The sequence below is a fragment of the Capsicum annuum genome, chromosome 11 (assembly GCF_002878395.1).
Source record: "Capsicum annuum cultivar UCD-10X-F1 chromosome 11, UCD10Xv1.1, whole genome shotgun sequence".
In the NCBI taxonomy this organism is placed as follows: domain Eukaryota; kingdom Viridiplantae; phylum Streptophyta; class Magnoliopsida; order Solanales; family Solanaceae; genus Capsicum; species Capsicum annuum.
In genome coordinates this window covers 121,213,867-121,231,148 of record NC_061121.1, presented here as the reverse complement: position 1 = coordinate 121,231,148, position 17,282 = coordinate 121,213,867, and the positions used below count along the sequence as shown (strand labels likewise).

Genomic DNA, 17,282 nt, shown 5'->3' with positions numbered 1-17,282 from the left:
CCATGATTTGCCGATCCGGGTTTATTTATTACACTGACCTAGAGCCCTGTGGCGTATCAGATTCAGGAACTCCAACCCTTGCAGCACACTTGGGTTGGGGGCTTCCCCGCCGAGTCAATGGCGGATTCCATACCGCTCGTGGAATATCAAAATTGTAGGGGAGTGCCACCTAACTCAGAAGTAATATACAGATCAGAACTTGCATTGACCGGCAGGTTACATGTTTTTCAGAAATGCACCCATGGGTTTTGAAAACCACTTGATGTATAATGTTTTGCCAAGTTGCTCTCAACTATTTTATTTATATAAAAGCTTTATTTTGGAATACTTTGCGTACCAGTACATCTGTATTGACCCCCCCTCCTCCCTCCAGGTTCTGAGGCTCAGTCTAGGGGTCCAGAAAGGCAGTAGATTCGTCAAACAGAGTTGCAGTGTTCAGTTGGTGAGCCTTCTCTATTTCAGAATGCCTGTCTTTCAGATTATGTCTCTTATTATCGTTTTGGTCTACTGGGGGCCTTGTCCCAGTTTTTAGACAGTTGTCAGATTTTCCTGTAATAGAGATTTCGCAGACTGAATCAGATGTTATTAGATGCAGTTGATTTTCAATTTTCATACTTATGCTGAATTCAGAATTGACCATGTTTCCGTAGCAGATTATGTTTCCGCATCTTCTTTATTTATATGAATGTGTGCATGCTAACCAGATAGAGAGGGACGTTCCGGGCCCTCAGGGTTCGGGATGTCCGTCACGGTCAGGCCCTAGTTCGGGTCGTGACATTATTCCTATTTCTACTCATTTCTCACACTCCCCCCAAGCTGGTGCATATAAGACATGTACCAAGCTTGTTATGGATGTAATTAATACGAGGATCGGTGAGGAACTTGATGAAGATATCTGCAAGAAAACTAATAAGGACTGCTCTGAACGCTTGGGAGACCTAGGTTGAAAAGGAACAAACTGAAAAAGTGGTCGGAAAAGTAGTAAACGTCGCCGGAAAGTCGATCTGTCGCTGGAAAATTGCAGGGAACTGGTAAAAATTATACGAGTCATCACAAAAACAAGAGATGAATAGATTTTAAATAAGAAAGTCTCCGAAAAACAGGCTGGAACATGCTCACGTGCTGAATTGTTAGATTTGATGATTGAAAATTGGTACGGTTTAAGAAAAAATTATATGGGTAGGGTTGGAATGATGGCATGATCCTACTAGAATAGAGAAACTTATATGGGTAGGGTCAGAATAATTGCACGACCATACTAAAAAGGAGAAATTATACGGGTAGGGTCGGACAAAGAGAAATTATATAGGTAGGATCGAAATGACAACTCGACCCTACTGAAAAAGAGAAATTACTTGGGTAGGGTCGGAATAACAACACGACCCTATTGAAAAAGAGCAATTATATGGGTAGGGTCGGAATAATGGCACGACCCAACGCAAATCAGATTTGAGGTGTCATCGAAAAGACGCACGAAACTACGCAAATCAAATCTGAGTCGTCACTGGAAAGATGAACGATGCTATGCAACACAGATATGAGAAAGTAGTACGAAAAGATGCACGTCACTATGCAAATCAAATATGAGTAGTCCAGAGAGATGAACGGTGCTACCCAAATCAGATATGAGAAAATAGTCACCGGAATGATACACGGTGACCCAACTTTTTCTAACGTAATCATTAGCAAGACGGGCAGCATATATGGATTATAGCCGCCCGCCGACAGCAAAAACTCTTTGATTCTTTACCAAGATCGTAGAAGCTCTGATACCATGTGAGAAATACAAGTGAAGAATATTATTGAACTATTGTAACTACATTATTAGACTGAGACCCTATTTATAGACACTATATTCTAATCCTTTTTGCAAATAAGACATTACATTATAATCCTATTCCAAGAAGAATTCTATATGTTATTCCTATTCCTATTTCTACTCATATTCTAACAAGTTTGATCAGAAAGAAATCATTGGTGTTCTGAAGAAAGATCAGAAGCAGTATCTTGTGTAGATTTAGATGTCTTCAACGATTGATTATTTGGTATAATAAGAAAATTATACATGATTTATCAGTGTATTGGACTTCACAGACTCCTTGTATATTTAAGGGAGTGGGTCGATAATAATCTGCAACCTCTCAGCGCCTTCTTTCCGTCTTGCTGCTGATTGGATTCACCTTTTTAATTTGATTCATACTCGCGTAAAGGCTTTTCCTGATCAAGGAAGAAGATTAGAAGGCAGAAGTCTGAACTGAACCCAAAGGCTAGATCCCATTTCCCAAGTGATGGTTACTTTTTGGGGTTACACTGACTTCATTCTAACTGGTAGGTGTGCGAGTAAGAGAGGAATAGGCGAAGTTAAATAAACTTCAGTTTTGACAATTGTATTCTCCCTCCAGAAAATAAGGCGGAGTGTGCAAGGAAATATAATTCATACCTTCTGATCATAAGAGACTTAATATTCATTATGTTTGGTCTACCTTAACCTTCAAGTGTAATTGCAATCTTACTAAATGAATTGGTCTACCATAACCTTCAAGATCACAGGAAAAGGAGAAAAAAAAATAAAAAGGCTTTCACGGAGAACCAAAAAACAGTTTTTCCCTATAAACTGGAGGCTAATTGCTAGGCAGTTGGTGCAACACAGGCCCGAGAATAGGACCCTAAATCCAAGATTCAGTGATTTCTGAAGCAGCACAATATGTGTATATAAAAAATAGACTGGATAAGCAGAAAGAATAGCTCATACCACCCTCTCCAAAACTGTTCAGTTTCTTCAAGTCTTGCTCTATGTGTGTAGCTGCAGAACAAGTGTTTGGCAATCGGTAATTAGAAGCATCAAAAGCCAACCCCAGAAACCGAAAAAAATTAATACATCTAGAACCTGTCTGATAATCACAAATCTGCAAAATAAAACTGAAAAAAAGAACTCCCTTCCCCATTACCATATCCGAAGTAAAATTAAAAGGAAAGGAAAGGAAAGAAATGTGAAAATATATGCATGGTTACACACCATTTTTTTGAGTCGTCATATTTCAATGTGCTAGGGATTGATACACGAGCAGAGTCAATATTTCTCAAAGAACCTGATTTGACACTCCATTCAATCTGTAGATGCATAAAATTCCCAAATAAGCAACAGATCTATGTAACTCAAATCCTAAGCAAGTAGATGCTACACAGAGGAAAAAATAAGTATAAACCAGGAAGTTTTCTGGATAAGTCGCGTAAACCATGCTATGTGGGGTAGGAAATTAAAATGACAAGGAAATGTCATATCATAAAATTATGGAAAATCGCTCACCTGATTGTGTGACTGCAATGACCCACTAGGTAATCTTCCAAATTTTCGCACGTTTTTCCTTGTTACAGGGTATTAACGACATGCTACGATTGAGTTTTTTAAATCAATCTCCCTGTTTTGGAGCTTTCAGAGTTAAGAAGTTCACCCACAAGGGCATAGTTGAGTGGTTGAGAGATGGGACTCCCATGGGAAGACCAGGGATCTAATCCAGTCTCCATCCGCAGCTCAGCCATGTGCTTGAGCACATGGGGCTTGCCTAGTGCGGATTACATCTCTTGTGTAGTTTGCGAGCTATCGTAGTGAGCAAGTTACCACAAAGTGTTCACCACAGAGTGCTGTGCTCACCCGAAGGACATAGATTGTGGGTTACCTTGGGGGTTCAAAAAAAATATTTAAGAAGGTTGACTTTGGATAAAATTTCTAGTAAACGGACTCAGATAGGAATTATAATAATTCAAATAGCTCTAGAACGTGGATTTCAGGCTAGGTAGATTTTTGATTCGGTTCCGAGACTTTCGGACCCATTTCGAGTGCTTGGGTGGATTTTAGTGAAAAATGAAAAGTGTTGACTTCAGTCAACATTTCATCAATATGATCTCCATTGGTCATTTCGATGATTACGTTGAGTCTGAAATGTCGTTGCCAGTTGGGTTGCAGATTTGGTTTGCTTTCACGAGGTTCTAAACGAATCCTGAGGACCCATTCAGAGAAACTTCTAACTTGGGATTTTGCTGGTAAAACAGCACCTGGTGCAACCTCATTTTCTTCATCGATATCTGGGCATCACGATTGGGGTTTGGAGTTCAAGGAGGAAGGGGAGAGCGTCGCAAACACGATGAAGGCATTGTGGGACCGGGTCAGATTGCTCATCGCGATCATGAGGATGGCCATCGCAATCGCAATCGCAATGGCTAGCGATGATGGGCCCGCAATCGCGAATGACCCCTAGCAGTGGCTATATATTATTTTTCCTTTGTTTTTAACTCATTTCTCACGAGTTTTTCACCATTGTTGGAGTTTAGGACAACACAAATTGTGGGTTTTCATTTAAGTTGGCTCGGGGAAGTTCTGTGTACTTCCGTGGTAAGTTTTCTGTTAAATTTACGCTACTTTCTCTCTCAATTCTTTTTTGATTCAAGTTCGATTCTTGAGAATTTGGAACCTTCCACGCTGATTTGTGCCTCAAAATGAGTTCCACTTTCGCTCAATTTTTCAGCATGTGTTTACGGACGATTATTGATGATTTAATTTTTACTTTCATCAATAGGTTTCAAAGGTCAATCTTTTACACAATTTCGGACCTAAATTTTGTAACTACAATATGGGTGTAGTTTTTGACTTAGTAATGTGTAGATAGTGTTTTTGATAGCGCGAGGCTTTCTAAGATTGAGTGGAAAGATAAGGCAGCTCTTGTAGATTCGAGAATGTTGTTCGGCTTTAAAGTAGACGGTCTACTTTCTTTTAGACTTAGCTCTACGAGATGGTATAGTTTGTAAATAACATGTGGGTAGGGGATTCCTAGTGTAGGATTACATTTATTTCACTATTTATGATATTATTGGCCTACTCCGGGGAACTTAAGAGTAGAAGATTTGCTCGAGCCTTAGATTACAATGCTTGTTATAGTGTCAAGATTAGGATAGGGATATTTATATGTTTGCTACGGCGTTAACATTAGGTTAGGGATCCTTAGAATAGGTTGGGGTAGTATTTAACGGTAGAATGGTCTTATCGATCGATTTACTTTTATGTTGTACTTCTATTTTGTGTTTTCTTGTTTTATCTTGGGAGTGTGGGCCCGAGGCCGTGGATATGCTTTAGTTGGACTCCATGTCAATGTTACCTTGCTATGAAGGATGGTTTTACCTCGTTTGTGTATATCTATATATTTAAACTTGTGATGGCTTGCATACATTCACTTGTGCATATACATGGATTGTGGTATGATTCCAAGGAAAAACGCTGATTTCGGATTTAAAAGAAAAATAAAAGTCGCACCAGCATTACTGTTGGTTGAAGGCTTTTAAAGATGAAAATATATCACTTTTACTGCAGATTTGGGATTTTAAAGGATTTGTATCACTTTTACCACTGATTTTCCTTTCAGGGTTTTGAAAAGTGTTGTACCGATTTCTATTCACTAATTTCCGCTTTGGAAAGTAACTGTACCACCTTAAAACTCGAGGCTGAGGGACATTTCCGGTTTATTTCTCCATTTACTTTCTTTTACTTCTGCTGGGGAGACAAGTGAGTCCGGGAGGCGTTTTCGAGCGACTCGAGGTTAATGTTACCGAGTTTTTATTTAATTTATTGCACTGGTCACATACTGCATTGCATATGTTGAAAGAGAGAGGCTCGAGGTATTGTCGAGCAAGTTTACTTTTCTGCATTGGCCACATGTTGTACTGCATCTATCATATAAATATATATTCCATGTTTATTGTTATTATTTTCATTTATTCTCTGTTATCCTTTAATTGCTAGACTAGTATCCTTGTATAGATTTCTTTGCATGTCATTTCTGTTTTATATTATCTTCTGAGCTCGGTCGGCCTATGATGCCTAATACGTACCGCATTTTTTGGTACTCACACTATACTTCTTCATCTTTTTCCCTGCTGCAGAGCCTAGTATGAGTCTTCCTTAGCTGTTTCTGCTCGTTCGAGAGTCCCTTGCCTAGAGTTGTGGTTAGCACTTGTTGTCCAGATGCTTACTCATCTCCTTCCTGTATTCTAATATCAATATTTTGTGTATTCTGTACAGGCATGTATTAATGTAGTGCTTATTTCAGTACTTAGTGGCTTTTTCTGGTGACACCAAGTCCGGGTTGGATCTATTGTATGCTTAGTCTTTCCAATTTCTCTAGGGCCTAATTTTGTATATTTTTATACCAATTATGTGTGTATCTACACATAGTGGCTCGTTGCTCTATGTTTATTTCCTTTATTACTTGCTATTACTTTCGGTGTATGGCTTGGGGTTTGGCTTATCTACTGGAGGGATTATCGTAGGTACCATCATTGCCCAATTTCGGATCGTGACAGATTGGTATCAGAGCCTAGGTTCACCATTCTTACTGGTATGAGAGCAAAATGCCTAGTATAAGTCCTACGAATTGGTATGATGACATCCCTTTCCTATTTTCGGGATTGTATCGTGCATACTTATTTCTATCAAACTCTAAAATCTTCTTTTCTTCCACTCTTTCTCAAATGGATAGGATGACATAGTTGGCAGGCATGGGTCGGGATTCTGCACCTGATGCTAGGGCCTCAGCCTAGGGTCGGGCTAGAGAGCCATCACTACAGCCCGAGACAGAGGTTGAGGATCTACAGCATCAGTGAGAGGGTCTGGGGCTAACCCAAGCTTCGGCAATAATTGTGGCCATGCCAGCTCTTCTGGATACCATGGTTAGGATTCCTAGCCTTCTAGAGAGTATGTCACAGGCAGGGGCAATGCCCAGTACTTCAAATGGTTCTCAAGTCAGAGATAGAGATGGGTTTGCAGATCTTCATGGTTAGGATTCCTAGCCTTCTAGAGAGTATGTCACAGGCAGGGGCAATGCCCAGTACTTCAAATGGTTCTCAAGTCAGAGATAGAGATGGGTTTGCAGATCTTCAGCGGGGCTATGTCTGTCTCAGAGTGCGAACCAAGTTTCACGAGCTAGCTAGACACACTTCTATGATTTATTCTACCAGCACGAAAGGGTGCAAATATTTGTCACAGGGTTGATTTTACCAGATAAAATACATAAAGTCCCCCCTCAAATTGTCCGACTTTTTCAAAAAGACACCTAAACTATACGAGCAACCCATCACCCCACAAAACTTACCTATATCATTGAAAATACACCAAATTTTTCCTATGCATGTAGACACGCATAGGAGGCGCGTGAATGAGTGAAAATTCACCCCAAGCCAATAGAAAATTGCCACGTGGCATTAAAAACTTGTCTTCTCCAACAACTCATCTTCTCCAAACAATTCATCCTCTCCAAACAAAATAAAAAGAAAATCACAAAATTCTTTTCTATCAATGTAAAAAAAATTGGTGTTTCTCCTTCATCCATTCAATTTAATCAAAAGTCCATTTATGTATAATTTCTTACTCTTCGATTCCATATTTCATCTCCTTAAATATCAAAATTTGATTTTTTTTGTAATGATGTTCGTTACATGGAAAAGACATGGAAAATTCTTTTCCTTATGCAGATTCACCTGCATCTATGCTTATGGGTTCGTTACAGCTCCCATCTTAAGCTCTCAACATGGAAAAGACATGGAAAATTTTCAGAATTTTCCAAAATTCTGGTCTCTGCTTGGATTATTTTGTGAAAAAAATAATTTCTTGATAACAATAGTTAAAGAATCTTTAGCTTAAAATGGTTCTTTCAAGATCTTTCATACAGTGAGAGAATTCTCATTAACTTCCTCAAAATCAAGAATTTTTATCTAAAAATGGAAATGTTCAAAATTTTCCAAAAAAATGTATGAAAATTATAAATTTCAATTTTTTTACCAATGAAATTCGCCGGAGCAAGAATAGTGAAGAGAACGGGAGTTCGCCGGAAAAAAATAGAGAAGGGAGAGTGAAAATGGGTTAAAATATTAATGGGTCGGACTTTTACCCGACCCTATATTTAAAAGAGAAAAATAAATTTAATTGGAGAGTGAGATGCACACACACAACTGAGAAGATTACTGATGTAAGAAGTGTGTACTTATCACGATATTGGTAAGTTTCGTGGGGTAATAGGACGGCCATATAGTTTAGGTGTCTTTTTGAAAAAGTCGGACAAGTTGAGGGGGGACTTTATGGATTGGCAGATCATCAACTTCACCTTGGCATGCTTCCATCAACACTGAAAAGACTATCAAGATTGACTAAATGCGAGTGTGGCTGACATGGTTGAAACTAAGAAGTTGGCTTATGCAAAGCTGGTTGAGAGTAAGGATGAAGAGAAGCGGACAAATAAGGAGTAGTATAATTTGGCTAGAAAGAGGCTAAATTAGCGGTTACAGCGACTAAAACAACAGCTTTCGAAAGCTTGTATGCAGAATTAGAGGAGAAAGGCGGGAAAAAGAAGTTGTATAGACTTGCCAATGCTAGGGAGCGAAGGGCTCGTGACCTTGACCAAGTGAAATGCATTAAGGGGGAGGATGGCAACGTATTGGTGAAGGACATCCACTTTAGGAGGAGATGGCAGTCTTACTTTCATAAACTCTTGAACGACGAGGGGGACAAAGGCATTGTGATGGGGAATTTGGAGCTCTCAGAAAGGTGTCGTGATTACAGTTCTTGTAGGTGCATAGAGGTTGAGGAGGTCAAGGGTGTTATTCGTAGGATGCTTGGTGGGTCAAGCAACGGGGCCAGACGAAATACCGATTGATTTTTGGAAGAATACTCGTAGGACAGGTTTGAAGTAGTTGATTGAGTTGTTTAACGTCATTTCAGGACGGCGAGAATGTCTGAAGCTTGGAGATAGATTGGATTGTATGCATTATACAAGAGCAATGGGGATATCCAGAGTTGCAACAACTATAGGGGTATCAAGATGTTGAGTCACACTATGAATGCTTGGGAAAGATGGTAGAGTTGAGGTTAAGGAGGATCGTGACTATTTCTGAGAATTAGTTCGGATTCATGCTAGGTTGCTCGACTGCTGAGGCCATTCATCTCATGAGGAGATTAGTGGGGCATTATAGGGAGAGGAAGAGGGACTTACACGTGATGTTCATTGATCTAGAGAACAAGTACGAAAAAGTCCCCAAGGATGTTCTTTCGAGGAGCTTGGAGGCTAGAGGTGTTCCTGTGGCGTACACTAGGTCGATTAAGGACATGTATGATGGAGCGAAGACGTATGTGAGAATGGTGGGAGAAGATTCGGAGCACTTCCTATTTTGGCAAGGTTGCACTAGGAATCTACTCTTAGTCCATTTTTATTTGCCTTGGTGGTGGATGTTTTGATGCGGCATATTCAAGGCGAGGTGCCTTGGTGTATGTTATCTGCAAATGATGTAGTTCTGATTGACGAGACCCGATGAGGAGTTACTTATAAATTGGAGGTTTGGAGACAAAACCTAGAGTCTAAAGAATTTAGGTTGAGCAGGACCAAAACGGAATAGTTGGAGTGCAAGTACAGTCATTTGACGCAGGAGGCTGAAGTAGTAATGAAGATGGAATCTCAGGCCATTCAAAAGCGAGATAGTTTCAAGTATCTTGGGTGCAAGATTGTTTTAATTATATTGGGTCTATGATTCAGGGGAAAGGAGAGATTGACGAGGATGTCACACACCATACCGGTGCAGGGTGGATGAAATGGAAGCTCTCTTTTGATGTCTTGTGTGATAAAAGGGCGCCTCCTAAACATAAACGCAAGTTCTACAAAGTGGCAGTTTGATCGGTCATATTGTATGCAGCGTAGTGTTGGCCAATAAAGATCTTCCACATCCAAAAGTTGAAGATGGCGGAGATGAGGATGATGCGATGTATGTGTGGACTTACTACGAAGGATAGGATTAGAAATGAGATTATTCGTGAGAAGGTGGTGGCTTCGATGGAAGACAATGCGGGAAGTGAGGTTGAGATGTTCGGGCATGTGACAAGGAGGGGCACGAAAGCCCTAGTACGGAGGTGTGAGAGGTTATCTATGGATGGTTCCAGGCGGGATAGAGGTAGGCCGAAGAAGGATTCAAGGGAGGAGATTAGACATGACATAAAGCAGTTATAGCTTACTAAGAACATGACCCTAGATAGAAAGGTGTGGAGGACGAGTATTAGAGTAGAGTGTTAGTAGTTGGGAGTGCATCCTTGCGGGCAGGAAGGGATGCTTTGAGTGTAGCCGTGTCAGTAGTCGTCGTGTTGTGTGTCCTATAGTTTCTTGTCCATGGTATTATGGTGATGTTTGTGATTTTAGATAGATAGTTTATAGTACTACCCTATGGGTGTCTTGTTTTTGTTATTCTATTGGTGTATTATTTCCTCTTGTTTTTTGTTTTTATTATGTCTTGTTACACTCTATGTTTTTTCCTGAGTCGGGAGTCTATCAGAAACAGCCTCTCCACTTCGTTTGAGGTAGTGGTATGGACTGCGTACACGTTACCCTCCCCAGACCCCACTTTGTGATAATATATTGGGTATGTTGTTGTTGTTGTTGTTGTTGTTATCTTAAATCTTTTATCATTAGTTTTATCAAACTAGAAATAATTTGTTGTTTAACAAGCACATGACACAAAGCGAACAGCAGTAACAAATACATAATTGAAATACTAATATTGCCGAGTACTCCCTCTGATAGTGAATTTCATATTTTCACGGAAAATAAGTTTTTTTGGCTGATTGGGCTGGTGGATTAAATATAAACCCTACCTGAGAAACAAGGCTACTTGACTGAAAACAATATGATTAAAACTTTGCTCAATATGATTAGAGGTGAGCAAGACTGCTCTCACAAATGGAAGGAGTTCTAAGCATTGGGTACCGCTTTTTCAGGGGTCGAGAAATGCTGCATTCTGTTCGACAGGATCTTCTGCATATGAATCAATGATGCCAGTGCTGTACCCTGATATATTAGGAAATCAGTACATAATAAAACAAAAAGCATATCCTAAAAAGTTAGAAAGATTGACAACCTCAACAACGTCCACAACCACCAAGCCAGCCAAACTGGGAAGTGATTTCTTTGCAACAACATGAACTGCAACTGCACCTCCCATACTGTGACATAAACAGAAAATTCTAAGCAACACCTCTTATTTTTGGTACAGAACATTTAACACCAAACATGCAGGTGATTAAGATCTAAAACAGAAATACTTAATAAGTAGCAGGACAAAAATTACTTTCGAGGGAAACATATAAAGGTTTTTCCCCAATTTCCTATGCTTTCAAACCATTTCTCATTGCTGACAATAGATATCTAGGAACAAATGACAAAAATTCAGGCCAACCAAAAAATGGAGAAAACAGCAGAAGACACATATCAGGACTCTTCAGACTGGAAGACAAAATGTAAAAAGGCGAAGAAAAGCGACAACTCAATTGAGTTAAAAATTCAAGTAATCATCGGTCTGATGGATGCAACAGAGATCGATTTGTTTTAGAGACCACTGCTGCACTAATACAAGTCATGCTGTTACTAAATTTTTTAACTGACGTAAAAAAAACTGTCCAGGAAATAGCATCCAATTAAAAAGCTTTGTGCCTCTTAGCTTGCAGCTACTTAGCAATGATATAACACAGCATCTTTTATTTAGCTAATCACAGCAGCGATGAGTGCGAAGACATCATCCATGCATTTTGGTATGAACAGAAATGGTTACTTTAGATTTGTGTACCAAGGCCAGAGTGTACAACAAAGTGCTGTATATAGAATCTCCAAAGAATTGATTCTTTATTAGTCCTAAAACTGTATGATCCTGAAAACCATGTTTTTGATTAGCATATCAAACTAATACTTATTTGGGACTGATCTCCAATGGGTTGTTCTGCTACAAGCATTGCCTACACCTTTAGTGCTGTAAGTAGATATTTCTCTACTCATAAAGTACTCCCAACGTAGTAACTAGTCAAATAAAGACGTAAATAATTCAATAAGAACTAACTTCATGAACAAAGTACAACCTGTGGCCAACAAGCACAATTGCAGGCGGAGCATCTCCATACATTGTCTTCAAAACAGAAAACACATCACTACAGAGCGTCTGCAACCAATAAGACCACCACAACATGGGATTGGGGCAAAAAGAGTTTCTCAAAAGAATCAAATGCTGAAGCTCATAGTAGCAAGATACATCGTTCTTAAATACCTCAATGGACAAATCTACATCATTTTGTGTAGATGTCTTTCCATGTCCTCTTAGATCCATGGCCACTATCCGAGCTTTCTCCTTAATTTTGCTTGCTGCCAATGCAAATGAGAGCCTGAGAAAATAAAACTGCATAGATTTAGCATACTATTTCTCGAATTTCAACTACTTCATAGCAAGATGCAGATAGAGGGAGACAGCAAGCAAAACCATTCACCAACAGCCAACAGTATCTGTACCCTCCCAACAGAGAAAATTTCCTAGCATCTTGAATTAACTAAGGAATTCACTATATAAGCTGACTAAATGGTATAAGAACATGGACCCCATGATTTTCTTTAAGGCCATTGACTGACCTTTAAAAAATGGGAATCAATAAAGTAACTTCTTGAGCAGAAGACTACGGGCAAAGCCAGATGCATTCAAGTAAAAATAACACAAAGTGATTGCATTACATTTGATAACATTCTCAAATCCACCACCTAGGATTTTACCCAGATCCTTGTCTTCACCAAGTTTCCTCATTCGTATGATGAAAGCTTCCAAATATCCCCCAAAGTCGGCACGAATTCCTCTTCCACGCAAGTTCTCTGCTAGAAGACACTTAACTCCCAAGTCCATTACCTTGACAGTTACACCAAAGCTACAAAAAGTTTCTTGCGCCTTTTCTTTTGGGATAATCCAAATAAAGTTCATTTATAGCACACCAAGCTGGTTCATTTATAGCACACCAAGCTGGTAGCTATTTAAAATAATGTGGTTCAACCACAACCACGCTGTGGACTTTGGGTTTCCCTTGTTTAACATCTCTTGGATTCTCTCAAGACTAGAGGATCGAGTCTTAGGCCCTATGCTGCTCGAACTCTTCAAAAATGTTAGCGGGTGTGTGTCGGATTCTCCAAAAGTAATGTATTTTTGTTAAATCTGACATGTGTTCGGCATCGAAAGTGAAGAGTCCGCGCACCTTATATCTTAGCTAAATTGATGATCCAGAAAATTGGCAGGGATAGGAACACAGCTTGGAGGACTACCACACTATGTCTTCTTTTTTTATACCGATAAATCCCTGACGTCTAGCTGGCACGAAATTCAAAATTTGACGGTTAATGTGCCTGACCTCCACAGATCTCCACTTAAATACCTGTACTGTGGAGAATGTGCGCCTAACCTACAGATCACGGGTGCACTCTTATCACCAGACCGAACCCTGGGACGACTACCTCATGTCTTTTTTTAATCTATTTAGAATGAGAGAAAAAGAGATTGTTCCATACTAGTTAGAATGATGTTAGGTGTAACACAGGACACTTCTTTCTTCATTTATTGTTCTATGTAAGCAGCAGATTTTGGCTTGCTCATCAAGATACAACAGTTCTATGAAGGACAAGGTTGCCCTTCAAATGGTATGATCATATCATTCTCCACTCCTTAACGGCTTAACCAAGTCATTTTGCAGTCAAATTACTGTTTTTTACCAAAATGTGAGAACAAGGAAGTGCAAGCTTTCCTATTTGGCTCTTCCTGGTTCCTCCTTTTCTCGATCTCTCTGACATCTTCTGCACTCAATCTATGCTACGTGGCCTCAAGTGGTAAAGATGCTCATAGAGGCATGTCTGCGTGTCTGAGTTCCCTAGGCTTTTTATTTATCACACTCGGATGATGCTAAATCATCTGGCACAAGCACGGGGAAAATGAAGCAAGTTCGGCACCGTATGCTTCAAGTCAAACTAAACTACGATTATAGTATTTAAAGGAGTTGGTATACATCTTTTCTGCATCTTGCTTTTCAGGTTAGGCCACCTGCTTCTACTTATGAAAGCTCCTTTTTGGAATTTGATGTATTATTGGTCCATTGGAGCAAAAGAATTGCTCTATTGATCCATCATACAAGAAACATAAGAACAAACATGCAAAGTGGAGAATACTCCATTATTTGAATGTCTTAATTCGGGTTTTGTTTGGCTAGTAATACTAATAAGAAGTTGAAATGTAAAGTGTCATTAGGATTAAATGCTCAAAAACAAAAAGTCATTATGATGAAATGCCTTTGTTATGATCGGATCCAAATTCATCTAGAACCAAACCTAAAATGGGATGCGGTTATACACTTTTTAACCACAACTGCTACAACAGAAACATAAGAAAAACTAATGATTCATGTTAGATCTTAGAAAGTTGCACCAAAAGATTACACCTACCCAGAATAACCACCACCATGCAGGCAAAATATAACAGGCCCTTCTGTCCCTGCCATATAAACATGAAATACCTGAAATGACAAAGCAAATAAAAGATGATCTTGCTACTTGACTACAAAAAGAAGAGCATAAAGAAATGTAATAGGGGCGGGGGAAGACAAAATAATACAATGATAATCTCTCGTCCAGAGAGAAATATTTTGTCACAACTGAGTTTTCAAATCAGTAGGAAATTCAACAGAAGTTAGCACAAACATCATCTGAATCTGGGATCTGAATGTCATCCTCTCGATCAAAATAATCTGACCAATCTGAAGGTGCATATTTCTGTGAAGAAGTCCTACAGAGATAATTAACACAAACTTTTCAACCAAATAATACTTTGATATAATTAATCAAAACAATCAAACTCTACACTTCAATGATTCTGGTGTTGAATTGCAAAAAGAGACACCCTTATCTGACCTAAAGCATTCAGGGAGAGCCTCCCCCCCCCCCCCCCCCCCCACAAAAAAAAGCTAATATGCTAGCATCAAGTAAATGTTTTTTTAATAAGTAATGTGAATTTCATAAACTGCACATGGATCCTGTAAACATTCAAGGGAATCTATGAAGTCCACAAAGAATCGCCATTGTTTACACACAACATGAATTTAACATTTGTAAACATGTGGAGCATAAACAAAATTACCCAGAATCTCATCTTCAATTCACCTGCTGTTCTTTTTTTGAGAAGTTTTATTTTTTGTGAAGAACACCTGCTGTTCTTCCTTCCAAACTGTCCAAAAAGACTAGTTTGGTATTGTACAAGCCACTAAAAATGCTTCTGCACTACTGTTGCGGCCTTTATCGACCTGGGGATCACCCACTGCACCCTAACTATATCGACGGACGTGTTGCAAATCTACTAAGCATATCAGCAGTAGGTGCGTTGGTAATTCTACGACTCTCATACACATAGGACATTTGTTAAGCAGATGTAATCTTTTTTCTGTAAATTATCCTGTGTTAGGAAAACTTGCAGAAAGGTAACCCATTCAAACATACTGCTCTATGGGTGCTTTAGTCCTTCATTTAATTGCCCATGCCCATTCTACATTTTCTGTTATCCATCTGCTTAAACTTTTATAGCACGACTTCACTGCAAATTTTCCATCTCTTCTTGCTATAATAGTACATTATCACGGATCCTCACTATTTTCTTCACTTCTCTGATCAACTAGGTAGTGAAGCCACTATATCAACCTCCAGTCAATTCTCCTTGCACTCTGCAACTGCTTCCTCCTGATTCACTACAAGTGGGTAATGGGTATGTAAGAGAGGTGAGCTTCAAAGACTACTGATTAATCCAACCATCTCGCCACATTCTTTTTTTCCTTCCATCCCCTACTTTCACTTTGCCCTTTTGTTGAAAATGTCCCAAAAGATTGCTTAGACGCTTACATAGAGCCACCCCACTGCCAGAGTTGGTTCCATACATTAAACCTTGACCTCTTTCCATAAATCTAATTGCTCATCGTTAAACCTCTATATATAATTTAAGGGCAGACTGCAGACTTAGGGTAATTTCTGATTGTTACTCCAAACCACTTAGGTATAATTATTATGGACTGTTTTACCAAATGAAAATAGTCTTTTAGTTTCCTTTCCACAGGAAGTGCCTTATTAAGCTGACAATTTTTTGGGGATGTAGTGCAACGACATATAGAAAGTGGAGCATCAAGTAGAAGTTGTTGACAATAGAACAAGTCAGTAGTTTTCTTAACAATTAAAGTATGTACGGAGTAGAATGACCATCCTTAATCTCCCCCTTTTTGGGATTGGTCTATTATGATCCGACTCAGATGAACATTGTGATTGAAGATCATTAGTTAAGCATAGACCCTCAACTTGCTATGCGGTGTGGGTGTGGGTGTGTTGCTTCCACCATATAAAATGCAAAAGGCAGTCACCCACCTTCCAACAACTACATATAAAAAGGACAATCAATTTGACAGGGACACTTCAGGAAATAGGTCTATGGCATTATTCAATTATAGGTAGATAACCAATACCTTCGGTTTACAAGGGAAATGTATCTTTATTAAATAATCCCCCATTGACAGTAACAAAATACCATCATCAGAGCTTCTCTACTAAAGAAAACCATGGATGTATAATATGTCAATAACACAACTTGACGAATAAAAAAGAATGCGAATCACACACAATTATGTTCACGTAATAAAACGAGGTTACCGAATGCGAGGGCGAGCAGGGACAGAAGAAAAGGCAGAAGGGAAAATTTGGTTTTCTTCTGAGCCTTCTTCTGGAAGTGATGTAAGGTCTGATGAATCCATGCTTGAGTTGAGTATGTGAATGTTAGCTGTTCCTAGATTTATGAATATTGGAATTGGCTCCCCCTCCGGAATGTTTACTATCCAGTTTCTCCCGTGCATATCTAGGGTGTGTTTGGTACGATGGAAAATATTTTTGATATTTTCCTCTAAAATAAGTTAACCACTCATGTTTAGTTGATGAGTGAAAAATATTTTATAGTGTTAAGTAGAAAATATTTTTATTTTAATATTTAATTGGTGAGTGAAAAAGTATTTTTTAGAAAATACTACTAACTATTAACTAGTATATCAGTGTCTCTAATAACTTAACAATTTATAAGAACTAATTTAAGCATAGCAAATAATATTAATATCGAATACTAAAATATTACAATCACTAAATTTAATAAACTATTAATTAGCAAATATAGGAGACATTTTTCAATATTTTGTCAAGACAATCTCAAAAAATTACAAGCAATAGAAATATAACGGAACGATAAGCTTATTCAACCTTGTGAAACAAGTTACATCGATGACAAATGAAATATCCAATTAGCAAAAGGAACATAGGTAAGTCATCCTCTATGCATATGAAAATAACAATACATTCAACGAACATTGGAAAAGAAAAAAAAATTCGAGCTTCACT

General features: G+C 38.8%; 1 protein-coding gene across 2 annotated transcripts in view; it reads right to left on the bottom strand.

The window, feature by feature from the left end:
* The window catches only part of LOC107847559 (protein phosphatase methylesterase 1), a 41,523-nt gene extending 24,748 nt beyond the window's left edge, over positions 1 to 16,775 (bottom strand). The window contains exons 1-9 of one of the 2 annotated variants that reach the window (XM_016691893.2): positions 16,551 to 16,775; positions 14,568 to 14,652; positions 14,313 to 14,383; positions 12,115 to 12,229; positions 11,930 to 12,009; positions 10,939 to 11,023; positions 10,788 to 10,868; positions 3,017 to 3,111; positions 2,753 to 2,803 (exon numbers count right to left, since the gene is read on the bottom strand). In XM_016691893.2, coding sequence (XP_016547379.2) covers positions 2,753 to 2,803; positions 3,017 to 3,111; positions 10,788 to 10,868; positions 10,939 to 11,023; positions 11,930 to 12,009; positions 12,115 to 12,229; positions 14,313 to 14,383; positions 14,568 to 14,652; positions 16,551 to 16,750 — 863 coding nt within the window. In that variant the 5' untranslated portion in view covers positions 16,751 to 16,775. The remainder of the gene's footprint in view (positions 1 to 2,752; positions 2,804 to 3,016; positions 3,112 to 10,787; positions 10,869 to 10,938; positions 11,024 to 11,929; positions 12,010 to 12,114; positions 12,230 to 14,312; positions 14,384 to 14,567; positions 14,653 to 16,550) is intronic. The other variant, XM_047398926.1, reaches the window with a different exon arrangement.
* Positions 16,776 to 17,282: the final 507 nt, after the last annotated feature.